General features: G+C 35.8%; 3 protein-coding genes across 3 annotated transcripts; all 3 read left to right on the top strand.

The window, feature by feature from the left end:
* Positions 1 to 5375: 5375 nt before the first annotated feature.
* On the top strand, positions 5376 to 7437 carry LOC114181512 (UPF0481 protein At3g47200-like). The gene is made up of 2 exons (XM_028067984.1): positions 5376 to 6084; positions 6520 to 7437. Exons 1-2 carry the CDS (start codon positions 5435 to 5437, stop codon positions 7292 to 7294), a joined length of 1425 nt encoding a protein of 474 aa, XP_027923785.1. The 5' UTR covers positions 5376 to 5434; the 3' UTR covers positions 7295 to 7437.
* Positions 7438 to 7691: 254 nt separating this feature from the next.
* LOC114181513 lies at positions 7692 to 11638 on the top strand. The gene is made up of 11 exons (XM_028067985.1): positions 7692 to 8453; positions 8548 to 9165; positions 9247 to 9372; positions 9493 to 10004; positions 10088 to 10169; positions 10367 to 10456; positions 10536 to 10658; positions 10742 to 10870; positions 10952 to 11052; positions 11146 to 11236; positions 11326 to 11638. Exons 4-11 carry the CDS (start codon positions 9676 to 9678, stop codon positions 11350 to 11352), a joined length of 972 nt encoding a protein of 323 aa, XP_027923786.1. The 5' UTR covers positions 7692 to 8453; positions 8548 to 9165; positions 9247 to 9372; positions 9493 to 9675; the 3' UTR covers positions 11353 to 11638.
* Positions 11639 to 17586: 5948 nt separating this feature from the next.
* Positions 17587 to 19205, top strand: LOC114180501 (protein FAR1-RELATED SEQUENCE 5-like). Its single transcript, XM_028066816.1, has 2 exons — positions 17587 to 18960; positions 19044 to 19205. Exons 1-2 carry the CDS (start codon positions 17587 to 17589, stop codon positions 19203 to 19205), a joined length of 1536 nt encoding a protein of 511 aa, XP_027922617.1.
* The last annotated feature ends 260 nt before the right edge of the window (positions 19206 to 19465 follow it).

The following is a 19465-nucleotide window of genomic DNA, read 5'->3' as shown; positions in this document are numbered from 1 at the left end:
AGGATAACATGTGTCAAATTTATAATTCAGATATACAATAGTATTGATTAGGATATTGACTTGTTGTTACAAGATACTTTCAAATGTATTTGGATTGTGGATGATGTCATGTTTCATAAAATGTATAGTTTTGTTTCTGGTTTGACTGGTCTGGTTTTTTGAAAAAATATGCAGGTTAAAAATTGTGGGAATAACCAAAAACAAAAATTTTATTTAAAAAGTTAACAGGACAAATGGTTTCGGTTCTCATTAGAACCGAGGCAGAAATAAGGGGTATATGGCCTTGGTTCTCATTAGAATTGAGGTAAAAAGGTGAGTTTCTGCCTCAAGTAACACCCGAGGCCAAAAATTGACATTTTTTTGCCTTGGTCTTATATGCCTCGGTTTTGAAATCGAGGCAGAATAGCAAAAATAGCCACTGTCAATTATCCTTTTTGCATTGGTGTGTGGTCCTTTGTTTTAATTATTTCACGTAACCATAATTCATATATCTACATAGTCATAAATTACAATTTGTATATCGTCTTATTTTTGATAGTACGCAGAATATAATGATACTAGTGCGATTGTGGGACTGATATTGACAATTATATTGTAAGTATATTTAATATTTAATTTCTATATAGTTATATTTTTGAGAATTGAAAGAGACTTTATATTATCTACATTGTATATCCATTGATTAAAAAAAACTACGGATATAATTATTACTAGGGATGTCAATGGGGCGGGTAGGGTACGGATAGTAGCTCCCCCCGTACCCTACCCACTAGATAAATATTCGCCCCGTACCCATACCCATATCCGTCGGGTATCCATTATGCGGGTACCCGCCTATATTTTTCATATCCGCGGGTATCCATAGGTACCCGCGAGTATTTACAAAATTATTAAAAAATAAATATTTAATCATAAATTCAAATAAAATAAAATAAAATACATCATTGTCATAAATTTTAAATAAAGTTCAAATAAACTCAAGTTCATTCAAGTTCAAATAATTATAAAAGTAGATATAAAATGACGTTCAACACAATGAAAATTCTTTCACTACTACAGTTTTGACTTTTTAACTCGCTCTTTATACCTCGGTTGTACAGCAAACGAGGCGTATAAACACGCGATGGCAATTTTGAAATTTTTCAACCTTTAATGTCTCGGTTATTTCAATACCCGAGGCAAAAACTTACATTATGCCTCGGTTCACTCAAACCCGAGGCCTAATGTCTGCCAAAATTTTTAATTCTCCCGTCATTTTTAATTTTTCAATTAAACGAAAAGGGTTTTGTCTCTGTTGTTTAAGACCCGAGGCATAAACTTCACACTGTTCTGATTTTATTTGCACTGCAGGAAGGTGGAAAGTTTAGGTTAAATAAACCAAAATCAACCACAATCCTCGTCTTCCTCTTTGCACCACATTCTTCCTCATTTTCTCTAACACTTCAAACTTTCTTTCTCTCCATCTCCAAAATCAAACCCAATCATTTCCAAAGTTTCAAACTTTCTTTCTCTCCAACATCTCACATCCAACATCCAATCTCAAAGGTAAGATCTTTCAATGAGGGACGTTGCGGTAGCGTCACTGGCCATCTGACGCGCCACCACCATTGCGCACACCGACGACGTGGAGACATGGCGGAAGCAGAGGGACTTTGGTTCGCCGGTGCTGCTCGTCGCTGCACCACAGACGACAAATGCACGCCGCCACACGCAGTGAGGGACTCTGGTTCGCCGGTGCTGCTCGTCGCCTCTGGTTCGCCTTCATTGTCGTCTCCGTTCGAAGTTCCGACGCCATCATCCTCCGTTCGAAGTTCTGACTCGCCCGCGGCGATTATTTCTCCTTTGTTTCTTTAGCCGTCCAACCTTTTTCTTCCTCTTTTTCTTTGTGATTTAATACAACAGAGTATGTGTGAATGAACTGAGGTGCGAGTTGGAGTGAGTATGGTGTTTGGGTGTATTTTCTGTGTGCAGGTTGAAGTGTAAAGGAACAGTGGGTTTGGGGATTCTGTGTTGATTATGGAACTCAGGCAGAAAGGCTGGGTTGTTTTAATTTTTATTTTATTTTTAATGTCTATATTAGGCCTCGGTTATTCTAGAACTAAGGCAATAATGATTGAATATGCCTCAGGTGTAAACCGAGGCAGAAAGGTAACATTTTTTACCTCGGCAATATATGCCTCGGGTCTTAAACCGGGGCCAAAAGACTAAAATAACCGCGGCAGAAACTCTTTCCTGCACTAGTGTTTAATTAATGTTTTGATCAAAAAGTCCACTTTCTCCAATTGATTCCTAAAAAATAAACAAAATAAACAAATAATAAACCTCAATTGCCACGTGCCAAATATTCTTATTTTGATTTCATCATTTGACAACAAGCATACCATAAACGTTATTGTCTATATAGAATTTGATGTATATGCCCAATTTCAAATAAAGGAAAGAGAAGAATGTCAGGGGTGTACTTGGAAGAAGACAACGTACCAATACTATTGAAGTTTGAAGAATGAAGACAGAAGACAAGATGTGCAACTTAGAAAAAATTAGGCTAGAATATTTTTTACCAATATATATATATATATATATATATATATATATATATGAGGGTATTTTTGTGAATTAAAGTTTAGCGGGTACGGGTATCCACGGGTACGGATACTATGATACCCGTACCCGCCCTGTTAACATGCGGGTATCAAAAATACCGGTACACACGAATAGCGGGTATCCATTTTTAATATCCGTTTCCTACCCATTGCGGGTTTTATCTGCGGATATTCACGGGTACGGATTTTTTTGACATCCTTAATTATTACTTTATTATACTTTCTGAAATTTAAAAGATAATGTAATATGTTTATCATATTTTTCGATTGAGCAATTTTGGATAAGTATATTATGATCATGATATTAAGTTATACGTGACTCCAAAAGATTATCGTCGTATAGTGATGACTAAGTTTCACAAGAATTACGATTTAAACAAATCTCAATAATCAAGAATAAGAATATGAAGACTATAAAATAAAAGAAAATTTAAAATATTCAGATTGTGGTCTTTTGCAAACTTAACTTTTAGTTTTGATTTTTTAAATTAAGATCACTACAAGAAAATATTTTTTTAAACATCAATTTTAATGATTAAAAGTTGTTAGTCACTTTAATGACTAATTTATATATTAATTTATAAAATAAAAAGTTATTAATTATTAAAACAATCACTATTATGAATAAAGAATTATAATTAGTCTCTATATTAATTAACAATTTTTTATTACTAAAATTAGTTATTTATAAAATATTTTCTTATAGTGAATTTTTGTATTTCGGTTGAAAGTGTACCGGAGAGTGAAATTGTATGCATATATTATTTGTTTTTAAACCACACAAGAAATAGATGTATGATATGAATTGAAAGACCATAAGATATTTTGAAATACTAAATAAATATACGATATGTTATTTTCTATTTAGTTTTCTTGGTATATAAAATGCGCATATATCGAACATCGTTATATTTCTTTATAGTTCACATATGTCAAAATTTACACAAGTATGGTTACTTAAAAATACATATCAAATGGATAATAAAAGATAATAAATATTTTGTAAACAACTTATCTTTGTAGTAAATATATTTTAATATTTAACACAGAATTGAAGCATAAAGCAGTTCATTATTTTTCTTTAGAAAATACTACTTTGTGTTTACAAAATCTGTTGAGACCAATATATAAAATATAACAATAGTAAAATATGTTATCTATACTAAAAACTATAGTTGTAAACACTACTAAATATATATTTAACTTCATTCGTACATACGGACTTAAGAAAATAAACACACTTTTTTATGTTCTCAATTTGACAAATTATTAATATTTAATTGAATAATCTAACTATTTATGCAATACTTTCACGTCATACGATCTCGTTAAACAACAATAAATATAATAAATCAAATATACAATCTATAATTGGATTAGAGGGGCAAAATGATAACTCTATCATTTTTTTTTACCGTGTTTAAAGTCTATATTAAAACAATTTGGTATATTGAATAAAAATTGGAATATCAAATATTATTTTAAACTAAAGTAAAATTGAATCTGGAAGTTAATTGCAATTCAAACCATATTTAGTAAGCATAGTGAGTAAAGTCTAAGAATTTGTAAGTATAAGCTTGGAATATAAATGATATATTATATAACAAAATATCAATCATATCTTTAAAACTAATGTTTAAATGTTGTAGATTGTGGAAAAGTGAAGATGATGGACCTTACAAAACAAATATTTTATGTTTTTAGTTCCAAGAGATTATAGTTTTACCTAAAACAGGTATTATGTCTTCTTCTGTATCCTAAAATATTCTAATTTGTATGAAACCAGTACGAAAGAATCTCAGGTTCGTTTGTGCAAAGCATGTTGTTCTTCATTTAGTATCACTTCCTCTTATGGAATCCATGCTATGCTAGATAATTATAAGAAAATTAAGGTGTCTTTAGTGTAAAATAAGATTCTACTTACGTACCTACCATTTTCAGCAGGAATCTATTCATACTTGAAATACTAGCAAAGCACAATGAATCCACTTTTACATGCCTTTTTCACAGCAATTTCTCACTATTCATTCCAAACTTGAAACATTCACAAAGCTAAAAAGCATCAAGTACTATGTCTCCTTCTTTACCCCAAGAATCATATCCACAACTATAGACTCAAAGTACTTTCAGCTTTTCTTATTCCTCATTGTTTTTTGCATGTTAAATCTACACACTACCTAGAAACCATTATTCAGATAAGGCAATATGTATATTCCTCAATTTCTGAATTCATAATGGAAGAATCTAGGTACGAAAACGTGTAAATTTATTAGTTTAAAATTTTACTATGAAAGTTATTTTAGACTTTTATACGAATTTAATTCAGGTCTTTCTTTTTTTTTAAGAATTTTCTCTATAATGATACGTGAAATTCAAGTTTGAGATCGGAGAAAAAGTTGGTCATTTATGATACTTGAATTTAGATTATGTATTTATGTATGATAATTTATAATCGATATTTATTAATGAAAACGGTAGTATTTTTGTGATAACAATAATTTATAGTTTTTTATTTTGATTATTTTTAATATATATAATTTTAATTTATATTCAAATATTATATATTTATTATGTTTTAAGAATTTTTATATTTTTTTGATATGTATATATATTAGATCTTACTATTTTTAAAATAAATGCACGTATTTACATATCGTATCTTGTACGTATATTATATCTGTGTATGATAGTCGTGGAAAATTCTTCTTTTACTTAGTAATTTCTTACTATTTAAAGTGCATTAGCATGAACTATTTTCGTGAACAACTTTACTTGTCTAGAACACGACAAATACCCACCAAACCAATACTACAATAGCATCATTGCACAACATGAGTGAGACACCATTCCTGAACAGGAACTTTAGTGAACTAGAAAAGGCAAAGGAAAGACCACAAAATACAGTTCCAAAGATACAAAAGGTAGCACATTATCTCCGAGATCGAAAGCATTCGAAGAAGCATTACTCTCCCAGGTTGGTTTCTATTGGTCCAATCCATCATGGTGAACCGAACCTGGAGCTGGGAGAAAAATACAAACTTATGTGGGCAGCAAAGTACCTTGAACGCACCAACCAAGATGCTGAAACTCTGTATCGAAAGTTTGCATCACACGTCAAACAATTCAAACAACGGTATGCTGAGGATGTCATCAGAGACTTCCGTGGTGACGATGAAAACCTCTCGTGGGTGCTATTTGTGGATGGCTGTTCTCTGCTACAAATCTTGGACAAGGGAAACCTTAGTCATCCCGAAGACTTGAATGTTAAGGTTGACCAACTGGTTCTTGTGTGGCAGGATGTGCTTCTGTTAGAGAACCAGCTTCCCTATGAAGTGCTTAAACTCTTGTCAGGCCACCAGAATGATGACACACTGGTTAACAGCATGAACAATTTTCTTAAGTGCCACCATTTGTCACCAAATAGATCAGAGCAAAGACGAAAAATTCATGGCGCGAGCAAGTTTAAGAAAAATGAAGACAGGTACACATAATTTTCTGTCTCAAATATCTCACAGTTTGTATTTCTAATATTTAGAAATTCCAAGTCGACTAGATATACAACTAATATATAAAGTTTAAATTTTATCTTACAAATTGGTTTTATAGAGTAAAATTTCACTTCTTAACGTACTCTTAAAGTCATGAATTAAAGTCTACTTTAACAAAATTGATTATTTGTTAATCTATTGTTTTAGCAGTTGTCTAGTTGCTATTAAACCACACATTAATGTTTAATTCTGCTTTGAAATATATATGTTTTAACGTGATAGGAATGTGTTAGAAGTTCTACATCAATTAGAGATAAAGTCAATTTATGATATATAAATTGATATAAACATCACTTTACAAACTGATTTTGTAGAATTGAATTAAACTGCATTTCATTGATACACAAATATTATATCTTGTTTTTCAGAACATTGGATGAAGATGGGGACACAAGCGTTTATGTGAGGAGTGAAGACTCCCTTCGTCAAGAACACATAATAGACATAAGCAAGGACTCACCTTTTCATCTTCTGGATCAGCTTCGCAGGTACATCCTCGACGACGCTCAAAAGGAACCCCACCATCGGAAAGGTGACGCACAAAAGGGGAAAAAGAAGAAGAAAAAAAACGAAGATTTGGACATGACAACATACAGGAACATAGAGGAGCTGAAAGCAGCAGGGATTAAACTGAAGGTACAAAAATCACGCAGACTCAGAGATATTTCCTTCTCTTATCGGTGGATGTGGCTTCGTGCTGAACTCACACTTCCAGAGATCACAGTTGATGACACAACAGCTCCTACTTTTCACAACCTGATAGCGTATGAGATGTGTCCAGATTTTGAGAACAAGTTCGAGATTAGTTCCTTTGTGGCTTTCATGGACTCCCTCATCGACCACCCTGAGGATGTGAAGGAGCTGAGATCAGCGAAGGTTCTCCACAATTCACTTGGGAGTGATGAAGAAGTGGCGAAACTCTTCAACACTATAAGTACTGACTTGGTGCCTAACAGTGAGAGCTATTTAGGTGTTAGACGGAAAATTGAAAAGCATTATAGGAAGAGACACAGAGCATGGCTTGCTCTTGGTTATCATACTTATTTCAACAACCCTTGGTCAATCATTGCTTTCCTTGCTGCTCTTCTTGCTCTGGTTCTCACTTTCATCCAAACTTGGTTTGCTATTCACCCTGTTTGTTGAAATTTCTTTTCTAGTTAGTTGTCCATTTCTTTCACAAGATTTACATTATGCGTTTGGTATTGTTTTCTAATCACAATTACGAGTTCTGTTTCTGATTCATGTATTCGAAAAAAGTTTATATTAAAATTTATCAATCTGTGTTCTATATTTTTTTACGAAAATGATATTTGAACATAAGAATCGAACTCAATTTTGACATGGGTGACGTGACACCTTTTTTTAATTTTTTTTAACGTTTTTTAAATCAAAGAGAAGCCATGGTCACGTGCGCGTTGGTTATTCTTTTTGCCAAAAGTAAAGCAGACGTGGAGAGAGAAAGTGTCCCAAAATTTGTAGAGTGATCGTGAGACAGGGAGGGAGAAAGTCGGAGGAAGTGGGGGGACAGTTTCTGGAAGTCGGAGGAGAGGCCAAAACACCGTGAGAAAGTTGGCGGAAAGGCGGCGACAGCGTGAGCAACTCGAAGGAAAGGCGGAGACAGGGTGATGAAGTGTGTGGAAAGGTGAAGGCAGCGTGAGGAAGTCGGCGGAACAGCGGAGAGAGACTGAGATAGTCGGAGGAAGTCGAGACAGAGAAGTTGCGGTGTTACAGAAGCGAGGCTGGAGGCGGTGACCGTGAGAGGACACACCTGCGACAGCGACGATAGCGGAGGGGATCGAATGCAGTGGAAGCGAGTCGACGACAACGACAACCAACCTACCGGAAGCCGTTCCGCAACACTGTTTTAGTGTAAGGTTCGTGTTTTAGAACGTCACCAATCGAAAAGGTTTAATCTTTGGGGGAAAAACGTTTAATTTTTTTTTCAAGTTTGGTGCAACATTGTTTGACAGAGTCGTTGGTATATTCTGGTTTGCATTGTGGTGTCGTTTTGTAGTCTTAATTTTGTAGTGGCATGTTGTGGTGTTTGACAATGTTGTGCGTTTGGAGAACACCAAAATTTTTCATAGCAGCACATTTGGGGGTTTTTTAATATTATGGTGGCCGAATGTTACTGAGTTATGGTTGGATATGGAAAATAGGAATTTTTTATGTTTCAGGGGCTGGGCTTTGGTGTTTGATATTGTTGTTATTGTTTGTTATTTTTGGAATTTTTTTTGGTTTCTGTAATTATTTGATACTATGTCTTTCAAGGATGGCAGGTAAAGGACAATCTGATGAGAAGGTATTCACATCACACTTTTATGAATTGGTTGTTATCATTATTTGGGTATGATTTTTAAATAAGTTATAATTTATGTATTTTGATTGAATGTTAGTGTCGGTTGCGGACCTTTTGTTACACGAAGTACATTGTTCAAATTAACGGCTTGCTTTTGGATAGCCATCGTGCAAGGCTACAAGATACACCATTCCAATGGTGTTTGCAGATAGTGAAACCGTTCCAAATATGTAATCCCCTTATGCTGGAGATGCTGAAGCGATGGTTACCGGCTCAGGAATCTTTTCGTGTCATGCAACGGTGTATTCCATTAAGTTGTGGTGATATCTCCATGTTCTTAGGATTGGGTGGTGTTGGGGTGGATGTGGAATTTGAAAAAAATATATATGGTGTTGTGGGGTCAGTTATGAAAGATAAATTACCAACAGTTGAAAATGTTATTAATGTCATTAAGAGTTTGTTAGAGGGTGAGTTTGTTCATGTTGATAATGTTTGCCGATTGTATATTTTAGTTTGTTTTGCTGTCCTATACTTCCCTAGGAATTCAAGAACTATTTGTAATATTCCGTTCAGTGTTTTAGACAATATAGATAGGTTGTCCACTTACAACTGGGGTAAAGCAGTCCATACGTATCTGGTAAAAAGTTTAAGTCGTGCCTTTTTGGCACTTGGTCAAACGAAAATCTGCTTAAGCGGCTCAACAATAGTTTTGCAGGTACAAAGAACTTCATTTACTGATTATTACTGATTTTTAGAATATATAAATTGATGAGATTTACAAATTTCTATTTTGTAGTTGTGGGCCATAAAACGGCTTCGATTATGTGCGTCAGATGCAGAGATTGTTTTTCCACGAATTTTGGGCTAGACGGACTTTCAATTAAAGAGAAGACGCGTTGAGAAGTTATTTCAAGAGACCCATGTATAAGTGCCTACCATTTTTACTTTATAAAAATGTTAATTATATTTGCCTACCATTTTTACTTTATGAAAATGTTAATTATATTTGAGCACTAATCTGTTAGGTTATTTGTTCATTTAGATTTTTTTGAAATGGAGGTTGAGAGAAGAAGACCATGACAATGAAATTATTCGAGAAGCCTTGCAACTTGGACATGAAGGGCAATCTAAAAAAGCGCATGTAGATAACAAGGCTGCGTCGACGCAAGACTTGTTAAAGAAGCTGCGAAAACATGGAAGACGACTACGGAAGTTGAAGAAGCACATGACGGAATTGCGTGAAGAAATATTGTCTAGATCTTATGTAGGGGATGAAGAAGATGGAGAAAATGTTGACGAGAAGGGTGCAGAAGGTCTACACAAAGAAGCCGATGTTGAGGTTGAGGTTGAACAGCGTGATCAGGAGGATGAAATTGGTGAACGTCTTCATAAAGGTTTTGATTTGAACTCCGAATCTGATGTTGAACAGTTTGGGGAGGTTTTAGCACTTCAAGTGATTGCTCCATATGATCCACAACAGCCATCATTTGATTCATTAGGGGTTGACTTGATGAAGTTGTACCACACTGTTACTTATGCCCGTACTCTTTATAGGTATTATTAATCAATTTTTTGTGACATGTATGAAAATGATTAAACAAAGCATGAAATTTGTTACTGACAGACTTAAACTGTAGGTTGGTGGCCAATATAAATGGCCAAATTTTGGGTACCTCTAAATGCTCTGGTTTTGCTCCTGGCAAAATGGTGGACAATATGGTAAGAACTATTTTTTGTATTTCTAATTGTATGACAGTGAGTTGCTGATGTTGGGGACCCAATGCTTTGTGATGAATAAATAATTTGAAAATCTGAAGACCAAAATTTATGTAGTCAGTCCCCATGTAATATCATAGCAGTCCCCATGAAATTAATTTCATATTCATTTGCCTGATTTGGTGAATCCTTTTGTGTAGGTTGTTTTGTTCGGTGCAAGCACAATGATGTACTTTCAACGACGTAAATATGGTCATGTCAAGCGAGTAGCTTTCAATCCGTTATATGCGGTACAACAACTTAATGTTTGGTTACGAATGACTTAGCTTTATTTGAGTTAGAAATAAGTAATGTCACTTTTGATTGTAGAGTCATGTTCTTAACGACTCACGAAGGATGAAGATTAATAGACGGCAATGGACATTGAAAGACTATGAGGCTTACTTTCGTGCAGGATTGATTTCTGTGGAGGATATTGTGGATGCTGATTTTGTGAGATTCCTCTTCATATATGTAATTTTTGCTGCATATTTAATAATTTCCAAGTTAAGTGATACATTTATTATTTGATGCAGTTGTTTGCCCCGATGGTGCATGAAGGTCATTGGTGGTGCTATGCTGTAAATTGTCAACAGAAGAAGCTTTATGTCTTGGATTCAATTGGACATTCCAATAAAAATCGCAAAAGAGTAGATAATGCCATTGTAAGCACTACAAATGTTCAATACACGTTTTGTATTTGTTGTCATAAAAGTTAATTTTATTGATTTCATGATTGATTGTAGGCTTATAATATGGGATTGCTTTTTGGTATGCTGTTGAAATGTGGTGATGAATATCTAATCTTTGAAGCAGAATGCCAGAATACTCCTATTCAACCAAACTTGTATGTGTTTTCATTTATACAATCTAAATGCGTTGTTCTTCCATGTTTTGTCTGAATTTGTGATGAGGAATGTATTTATTTGGGTTGATGTAGGTATGACTGTGGGATTATTGTTCTTCAAATGATGGAGTTGTGGGATGGTCAGAAGAAATTTGATGGCAATACCATGCCTGACTACACCAATGTAAGTTACAGGACATTTAAGTTGTTACTTTTGACTTTGTGTATTATATTGTCATTTATGGAGTTGGAATTTTAATATTTGTTATGCAGGACCAACTACAACAGATTAGGCAGTAATACATATGGAAATGGATTTTAGATGTAGACAACATTCAGAGGCAAGATGTGCTGCAGTATTATGACTTGTTAGTTAGACGTTAGGGTTTGGTTAACATTTGACCTCATACTGACATTGAATGTGAACAACAAGATTGAATTTAACTTTTTGTGTTGTAATGAAGTACATGAATGTACAAAATTGTTATGTAGATCCCTGTAATTATTTGATGGGTCCCCTCTTTAACCTGACTGTTGGTCTTGTGTGCTTCATTACAAAATGTTAAGACTCTGTATTTATGTTTTAATTACTGGAATGTGACAGTGCACTTTAGCAGGCCATTTCCATTTAATGGGGTTAATTTTTTCATTACGTTATTGGGAATGTGTACCATTTAGGAACTGATATTTAAGGTCATTCACACAAAGGTGAGGTGATGATGTTCTTGTTTTTAATTACGAAATTATGCAGACCAAAAACGTTCCCACCGCTCCCCATATAATTTAACACCGATCCCCACCTCTGGAAGGAGTAATTTATTTGATTTCATTGGATATGCATCCAAGGAAAGGATGTGAGGTCTTCATGTTGTTGACCTTGGGGTGGGTCTTCCATTTTGTATTTGTAATTGTGAAGACCAAAACGTTGTGTACCACTCCCCATTTAATTTCATAGCACTCCCCATGTCTGGGAGGGTTTGTTTGTTTGTTTACTTGGCTATGCGTCCTTGGAAGGAACACAAACCATTTTTCAGCCCTTAGACACTTTCATTTATTTTTATTTTCACGTGTGTGAGTTCATGATGTTGTTATCCTTGTGGTGGGTGTTTGAAATTTTTTTTTAAATTGAGAAGACCAAAATCTTTTGTACCACTCCCCACTTAATTTCACAGCACTCCCCACCTGTAGAAGGAGATATTTTATTTTAATTTTGTTGGATATGTCTCCAAGGAAAGGAGAGAAACCCATTCTAGCCCTAACTGACTTTCATTTCATTATATGTACATGTGTGTGAGGTCACGGTGTAGTTGACCTTGTGGCGGGTCTTCCATTTTAAATATTTAAATGTGAATACCAAAATCTTGTGAACCACTCCCCACCTAATTTGACAGCACTCCCCACCTCTGGAAGGAGATTTTTTTTAAAATTTTTTGGAGATGCATTAAAGGAAAGGAGGCAAACCCATTCCAGCCCTTACTTACTTTCATTTCATTTTATGTATATGTATGTGAGGTCATGATGTGGTTGTCCTTGTGGTGGGTGTTTGAAATTTTTTTTTAAATTAGGAAGACCAAAATCTTTTGTACCACTCCCCACTTAATTTCACAGCACTCCCCACCACTGGAAGGAGATATTTTATTTTAATTTTGTTGGATATGTCTCCAAGGAAAGGAGAGAAACCCATTCCAGCACTAACTGACTTTCATTTCATTATATGTACATGTGCGTGAGGTCACGGTGTAGTTGACCTTGTGGTGGGTCTTCCATTTTAAATATTTAAATGTGAATACCAGAATCTTGTGAACCACTGCCCACCTAATTTGACATCACTCCCCACCTTTCGAAGGAGATTTTGTTTAAAATTTTTTACATATGCATTGAAGGAAAGGAGACGAATCCATTCCAGCCATTACTTACTTTCATTTCATTTTATTTATATGTATGTGAGGTCATGATGTGGTTGTCCTTGTGGTGGGTGTTTGAAATTTTTTTTAAATTGGGAAGACCAAAATCTTTTGTACCACTCCCCACTTAATTTCACAGCACTGCCCACCACTGGAAGGAGATATTTTATTTTAATTTTGTTGGATAAGTCTCCAAGGAAAGGAGAGAAACCCATTCCAGCCCTAACTGACTTTCATTTCATTATATGTACATGTGTGTGAGGTCACGGTGTAGTTGACCTTGTGATGGGTCTTCCATTTTAAATATTTAAATGTGAATACCAGAATTTTGTGAACCACTCCCCACCTAATTTGACAGCACTCCCCACCTCTGGAAGGAGATTTTTTTTTAAATTTTTTACATATGCATTGCAGGAAAGGAGACAAATCCATTCCAGCCATTACTTACTTTCATTTCATTTTATGTATATGTATGTGAGGTCATGATGTCGTTGTCCTTGTGGTGGGTGTTTGATTTTTTTTTTAAATTGGGAAGACCAAAATCTTTTGTACCACTCCCCACTTAATTTCACAGCACTGCCCACCACTGGAAGGAGATATTTTATTTTAATTTTGTTGGATATGTCTCCAAGGAAAGGAGAGAAACCCATTCCAGCCCTAACTGACTTTCATTTCATTATATGTACATGTGTGTGAGGTCACGGTGTAGTTGACCTTGTGGTGGGTCTTCCATTTTAAATATTTAAATGTGAATACCAGAATGTTGTGAACCACTCCCCACCTAATTTGACAGCACTCCCCACCTCTGGAAGGAGATTTTTTTTTAAATTTTTTACATATGCATTGAAGGAAAGGAGACAAATCCATTCCAGCCCTTACTTACTTTCATTTCATTTTATGTATATGTATGTGAGGTCATGATGTGGTTGTCCTTGTGGTGGGTGTTTGAATTTTTTTTTTTAAATTGGGAAGACCAAAATCTTTTGTACCACTCCCCACTTAATTTCACAGCACTCCCCACGTCTGGATGAAGATATTTTATTTTAATTTTGTTGGATATGTCTCCAAGGAAAGGAGAGAAACCCATTCCAGACCTAATTCACTTCCATTTCATTTTATGTACATGTGTGTGAGGTCACGATTTAGTTCACCTTGTGGTGGGTCTTCCATTTTAAATATTTAAATGTGAATACCAGAATCTTGTGAACCACTCCCCACCTCTGGAAGGAGATTTTTTTTAAAATTTTTTGGAGATGCATTAAAGGAAAGGAGGCAAACCCATTCCAGCCCTTACTTACTTTCATTTCATTTTATGTATATGTATGTGAGGTCATGGTGTGGTTGTCCTTGTGGTGGGTGTTTGAAATTTTTTTTTAAATTGGGAAGACCAAAATCTTTTGTACCACTCCCCACTTAATTTCGCAGCACTCCCCACCTCTGGAAGGAGATATTTTATTTTAAATTTATTGGATATGCATCCAAGGAGAGGAGACAAACTCATTCCAGCCCTAATTCACTTCCATTAATTCATTTCTCATGAATGCGAGGTCACGATGTTGTTGCCCTTGTGGTGGATCTTCCATTTTTATTTCTTATTCGTGAGGACCAAAAACCTGTATACCACTCCCCATTTAATTTGCGAGCAGTCCCCCCCTCTGGGAGGAGATATATTTATAAATTTATTGGATATGCCTCGTTGGAAGAAAGGGAAACCCCATTCCAGCCCTTAGTCACTTTCATTATGTTCATCACATTACGGTGCGTGTTAAATGATGTATGACCTTATAATGTTGAAAGAAGTTAGAAGCAAAAATATTTATTCTTTTGTTAAAATTGGTCTTCAATAACATAACATAGTGAACATAGTCAACAGTAGTGGTGGTCCTTTGTGGTTTACCACATAATCGTTAAAACAAAAAACACATAAGAACATGTAAACAACAAACTAAATACATCTTAAATAATATAACCCCATGTTTTACATTTAATCATCAACATTTTGGGAAGGTTCAATGTTGGAGGAGGTCTCCCCAATGTGAGCAACAGACTGAGTGGACGGATTGACAAATTTTTTTAATATCTCCTGAACCTTTGGATCAAGTGATGGATGAGGCTCAATGAGTGGCTTCATTGTGGCTTGGACTAGTTCATCCGTGGGTTCACAAATGTCTGCTTTGAATATCTAGTTCTCAAAAAAGGCGTTTCTCCATATTAATGACCAAAGTTATTAGGAAACGAAAACATTTAGTAGGAGTAATGTCAAGTTCTTTCTAATTGGGAAGAGTACCTTCACAATGTTGCGGACAATGATGTTTAGGTAGCAAATTTGATGTCTATGACCAAAAGTCGCAACTTGCTATGAACAACTACAGAACGTTAGTATGACAAGGATATAAAGCAATCGAATCCCATGTTAAACAACACTTTATTAAATATGTGTGATGCAAACTTGACTTACAGTGTTCAGAAGTAAAACTGCTCCAACAGTAAGATCTCTCCCATATTCTGGATGAAGAAGTACTTTCTGATGCACACTTGCCCAAACGGTGCCAGTAGGGTCCTGTTCTTGGAAAGGATAAAATGAGTAGAACAATTTGTTTCCAATACATATTATTTGTGTTAAAACATGATACCTTCACACATATCTGCATATCGCCTAGTCCATTTGGGTTGCACTGTTTGACAATGCATGCTACGAAAGGAAGTATACCAGTTCTGTCACAACTTCCTAAGTGTGCACTATTGTTAATGTCTCCGTCCTTAACCAGGCCTGTGAATGAAAATTGCCATGAGTGTTTCGCTCATATTCATAACGACAACAAATTGATGTTCACTACAACATATGTACCATGGAACTTTATGAATTTCTCTGCCCATAACCATGCATTTGATTTGAAATCCCTCTCATAACTTGCAACAGTAATAGACTGTGCAAATTCTTGGGTGCTTTGTGCGTGTTCTGAACCACGGTTAATGATAGCTGCCTGGACATTTCCTGCTGGCCCAGGAATAAGGGTTGTTGATGAATTACATTTTTGGAGGAAAGATGCCAAATCTTCTTCCTCTACATCAAGCCCCTTCCACGGTTCCATTGCAACTGAGAAAAGTTAAAATTTTAAATATTTCAATTCACAAATGCGCAGTTTTGCAAACCATTCGTGTAAAATTAATGATGTACCACTATAATGCGACAATGAAAGAGTTCATCACTTACCTCCTATATTCCACCGTAACCCAACAAAAAAACACTCTTTTTATGGTTGCATAAGTAGTGGGCCGCGGGGTCCATTATATGGAAAAAGTTGTTCATGGTGATATGTCCATAATACCCTTGCTTTTCTTCCTCAGTAAGTTTAATCGTCATTAATGTTTTGTCTCCTGTTCCATCGCCAACCCTTTAACTTCTCCCCAACCCCCTTACCTAACAGAAGTTAATGCAGAGTTATGGTGGGAGCTTGGACATTAAAGGCACGCAGGTTGGCAGGCATCGTTGAATGGTGTTTGGAGCTGCACAGTCGTCCTCATTGAATATCGTAACCTTCCATTCCAAGTAAGTGCATATTACAACTTGAGAAAAAAAAATTTCTGTCTGAAAAAAAAAATTTGATGTCCGCATTAATTATGAAACTTCATTGCACTTGGGTTGTTGTTTTCAAACATTGCAGACACGTTTACGTTCTATGTTTCCTACGGTTTGAATCAATTTTGAATGTCATACATGGCCACTAACTATTTTTCTTTTTTGATGAAATAATGAATATATGTAGTATTCACATTGGCAGGTATCCTATTAACCAAATAACAGTAGTAATGGAGCCCTTTCCATCACTTGATGATATTTGCATGGGTGAAGCCATTCCTGTCCAATCCTCGCATGAACTGAATGAAGATATAAATAGTAACAACCCACATGACGTCAACGAAGATGAAATTGTTCCAAAAGTCCATATGTGTTTTGATACATTGGACGCTGTGAAGGTGTTTTACAGAAATTTTGCTATACAAAGTGGGTTTGGAGTTAGGATCAAAATTTCACTACGGGGTTCGGACAATGAAATCAACTACATAAAGTTAGTATGTTCGCGTGAAGGAAATTACATTTCTGCCATACCCACAGAATTGAAGACCGTGCCAAGTCAAAAAAAATAGTGCAAAGCAGGTATAACTGTTGAGAAGAAGGAAGGGAAATGGTACATAAGGAGTGTTGTCACTGATCATAGTCATGACATAAGTCCGCAGAAGTCTAGGCTAATACGTGGCAACCGTAAAGTAAACATGCATGCTAGGCAAACTGTTGACATCAACGACGAAGCCGGTGTTAGGATCAACAAAAGTTTTCGATCACTGGTTTGTGAGGCCGGTGGATATGATAACATAACCTTCATTGAGCGGGATGTTCGCAACTACATTGGTAAACAAAGAAGGTCATTGTGCAAGGATGGGGATGGCCAAGCGTTGCTTCGACACTTCTCACAGATGAGAGAATTGAACAACAACTTCTTCTTCGATATAGACATGGACGAAAATAACAGAATATGTCTTTTGGGCCGATGCAAGGAGTAGAGCTGCATGCGAAGATTTTGGTGATGTGGTGTCATTTGACACAACGTACTTAACAAACAAATATGACATGCCATTTGCGCCTTTCGTGGGTGTCAATCATCATGGGCAGTCAATTTTGTTAGGTTGCGGCCTTGTTTCTTGTGAGGACACAAGTACGTTTGTCTGGCTTTTTGAGTGTTGGCGTCGATACATGTCCAATATTGAACCTCATGGTATCGTTACTGACCAGTGTAAGGCAATGATGAACGCAATTAAAGTTGTATTTCCTAACACAAAACATAGGTGGTGTTTGTGGCACATCATGAAAAAGGTTCCTGAAAAATTGCAAGGGTACACAAACTACAAATCTATGAAGATGGAATTGAAGAAACTTGTGTACGATTCCATCTATATTAATGACTTTCAGTTAGGGTGGGTGGATTTTATTACTAGGTATGACTTGAATGCAAATGAATGGTTGTGTACGTTGTATGATGAGAGACATCGTTGGGTTCCTTGCTATTTGAAAAGTCATTTCTGGGCTGGAATGTCAACCACACAAAGGAGTGAAGGCATGAATGCATTTTTTGATGGATTCATCAACTCTAGCACAACCTTGCAACAATTTGTCGTACAGTACGACAATGCATTAAGACAAAAGGCAGAAAAGGAGTTTGAAGCGGACTTCGCATCTGCGAATACAACTATTGCATATGGCTCTCAATCACCGATTGAAAGACAATTTCAATTAGAATACACACACGCCAAATTTAGTGAGGTACAAAATAAATTTAGGGGTAAGATGAATTGCTTCGTGAAGAGTGTATCAAAAGATGAAATTGTTTGGAAGTATATCGTCAAGGAAGAGTGGATGTGGAATGGCCAGAAAAACCACAGAATGCACAACTTGAAACTCGATTCAGTTACAACAAATATTGAATACAGTTGTTTGTTGTTTGAGTTTAGAGGCATATTGTGTCGCCACAGCTTCTTGGTACTGGGACAAGAAGACATTGAATTTGTAGCCGATAAGTATGTCCTCCGACGTTGGTCAAAAAATGTGCGAAGGAGACACAGTCTCGTAAATGCGGGCTACAATAAAAGTACTGACGACCCGCGAATGCAAAGGTACCAAGTATTGTGTAAGACTTTTTATGATATAGCTGAGGTTGCTTGTGACTCTGAGAATACAACAAAACAGTTATGTGATGAACTCCACCTCATAGCAAAGTCATTAGGGGTCCCAACCGAACCAATGCAATGTGTAGCATCGAACGGAGTTGGGTGCCAAACCAGTAATGATGTTACTCCATCTGCAACCAACAGCGGAATGGTTCTAAGCCCAATTCATGTTAAGAGGAAAGGAAGACCACGTTCAAACAGACTGCAGTCAACTGTGGAGAAAATATGTAGGAGGAGGAAAACAAACGCGTCTAAAAATAAGGCTTTAAGAACTACAATGGTAAAATCATATTATTTTATAAAAGTCAAAATATTATGTTTCCATTAATCACTGCAAGTAACTGTTGTTTCTATTTTTAATAGGACATTTCCAACTTTGATGCAACGCCGGACCATCAGCATGTCTCCTTTGAATGCCCACCGTTAATGAACACACCCATTCCTAATACTGGATTTATGTCTTTGTTGACATCTGTCGAGTCTGACTTTGGAAACACTCAAATTTCTTCAACAACCCACATTTGAAAAAGAAATTTAGGTAGGTCCACCAAGGTGACGTACATATACTATGTGGTGGTAAAGGGATGTTTTTGTCGCCAAACTAATATGACTGTTCTGTTATGCATAGATAGTTCATTTTGGAAATGCACCTCCCATATTTTATCTTTACTACCACATAGGTTTTGCCGCACATGAGATGCACAAACATAATATGACTAAAGTCTTGTTGTTTGTGAATGACATGTGTGTAAAAGGATGGTGATTTCATATTGTAATGGTTACTC

The sequence above is a fragment of the Vigna unguiculata genome, chromosome 4 (genome assembly GCF_004118075.2).
Source record: "Vigna unguiculata cultivar IT97K-499-35 chromosome 4, ASM411807v1, whole genome shotgun sequence".
NCBI classification, from domain to species: domain Eukaryota; kingdom Viridiplantae; phylum Streptophyta; class Magnoliopsida; order Fabales; family Fabaceae; genus Vigna; species Vigna unguiculata.
Note: the sequence above shows the minus strand (reverse complement) of the source record. Positions and strands in the feature narration are given on the sequence as shown.

Excerpts from the sequence above, each read along its gene's own strand:
- LOC114181513 (XM_028067985.1), top strand. The coding sequence starts at position 9,676 with ATGACGGAATTGCGTGAAGAAATATTGTCTAGATCTTATGTAGGGGAT. Across the intron at positions 10,005-10,087 it reads TATGCCCGTACTCTTTATAG|GTTGGTGGCCAATATAAATG; the intron begins GTATTATTAATC and ends CTTAAACTGTAG. Across the intron at positions 10,170-10,366 it reads GCAAAATGGTGGACAATATG|GTTGTTTTGTTCGGTGCAAG; the intron begins GTAAGAACTATT and ends CCTTTTGTGTAG.
- LOC114181512 (XM_028067984.1), top strand. The coding sequence starts at position 5,435 with ATGAGTGAGACACCATTCCTGAACAGGAACTTTAGTGAACTAGAAAAG. Across the intron at positions 6,085-6,519 it reads TTTAAGAAAAATGAAGACAG|AACATTGGATGAAGATGGGG; the intron begins GTACACATAATT and ends CTTGTTTTTCAG.
- LOC114180501 (XM_028066816.1), top strand. The coding sequence starts at position 17,587 with ATGCCATTTGCGCCTTTCGTGGGTGTCAATCATCATGGGCAGTCAATT. Across the intron at positions 18,961-19,043 it reads AGGCTTTAAGAACTACAATG|GACATTTCCAACTTTGATGC; the intron begins GTAAAATCATAT and ends TATTTTTAATAG.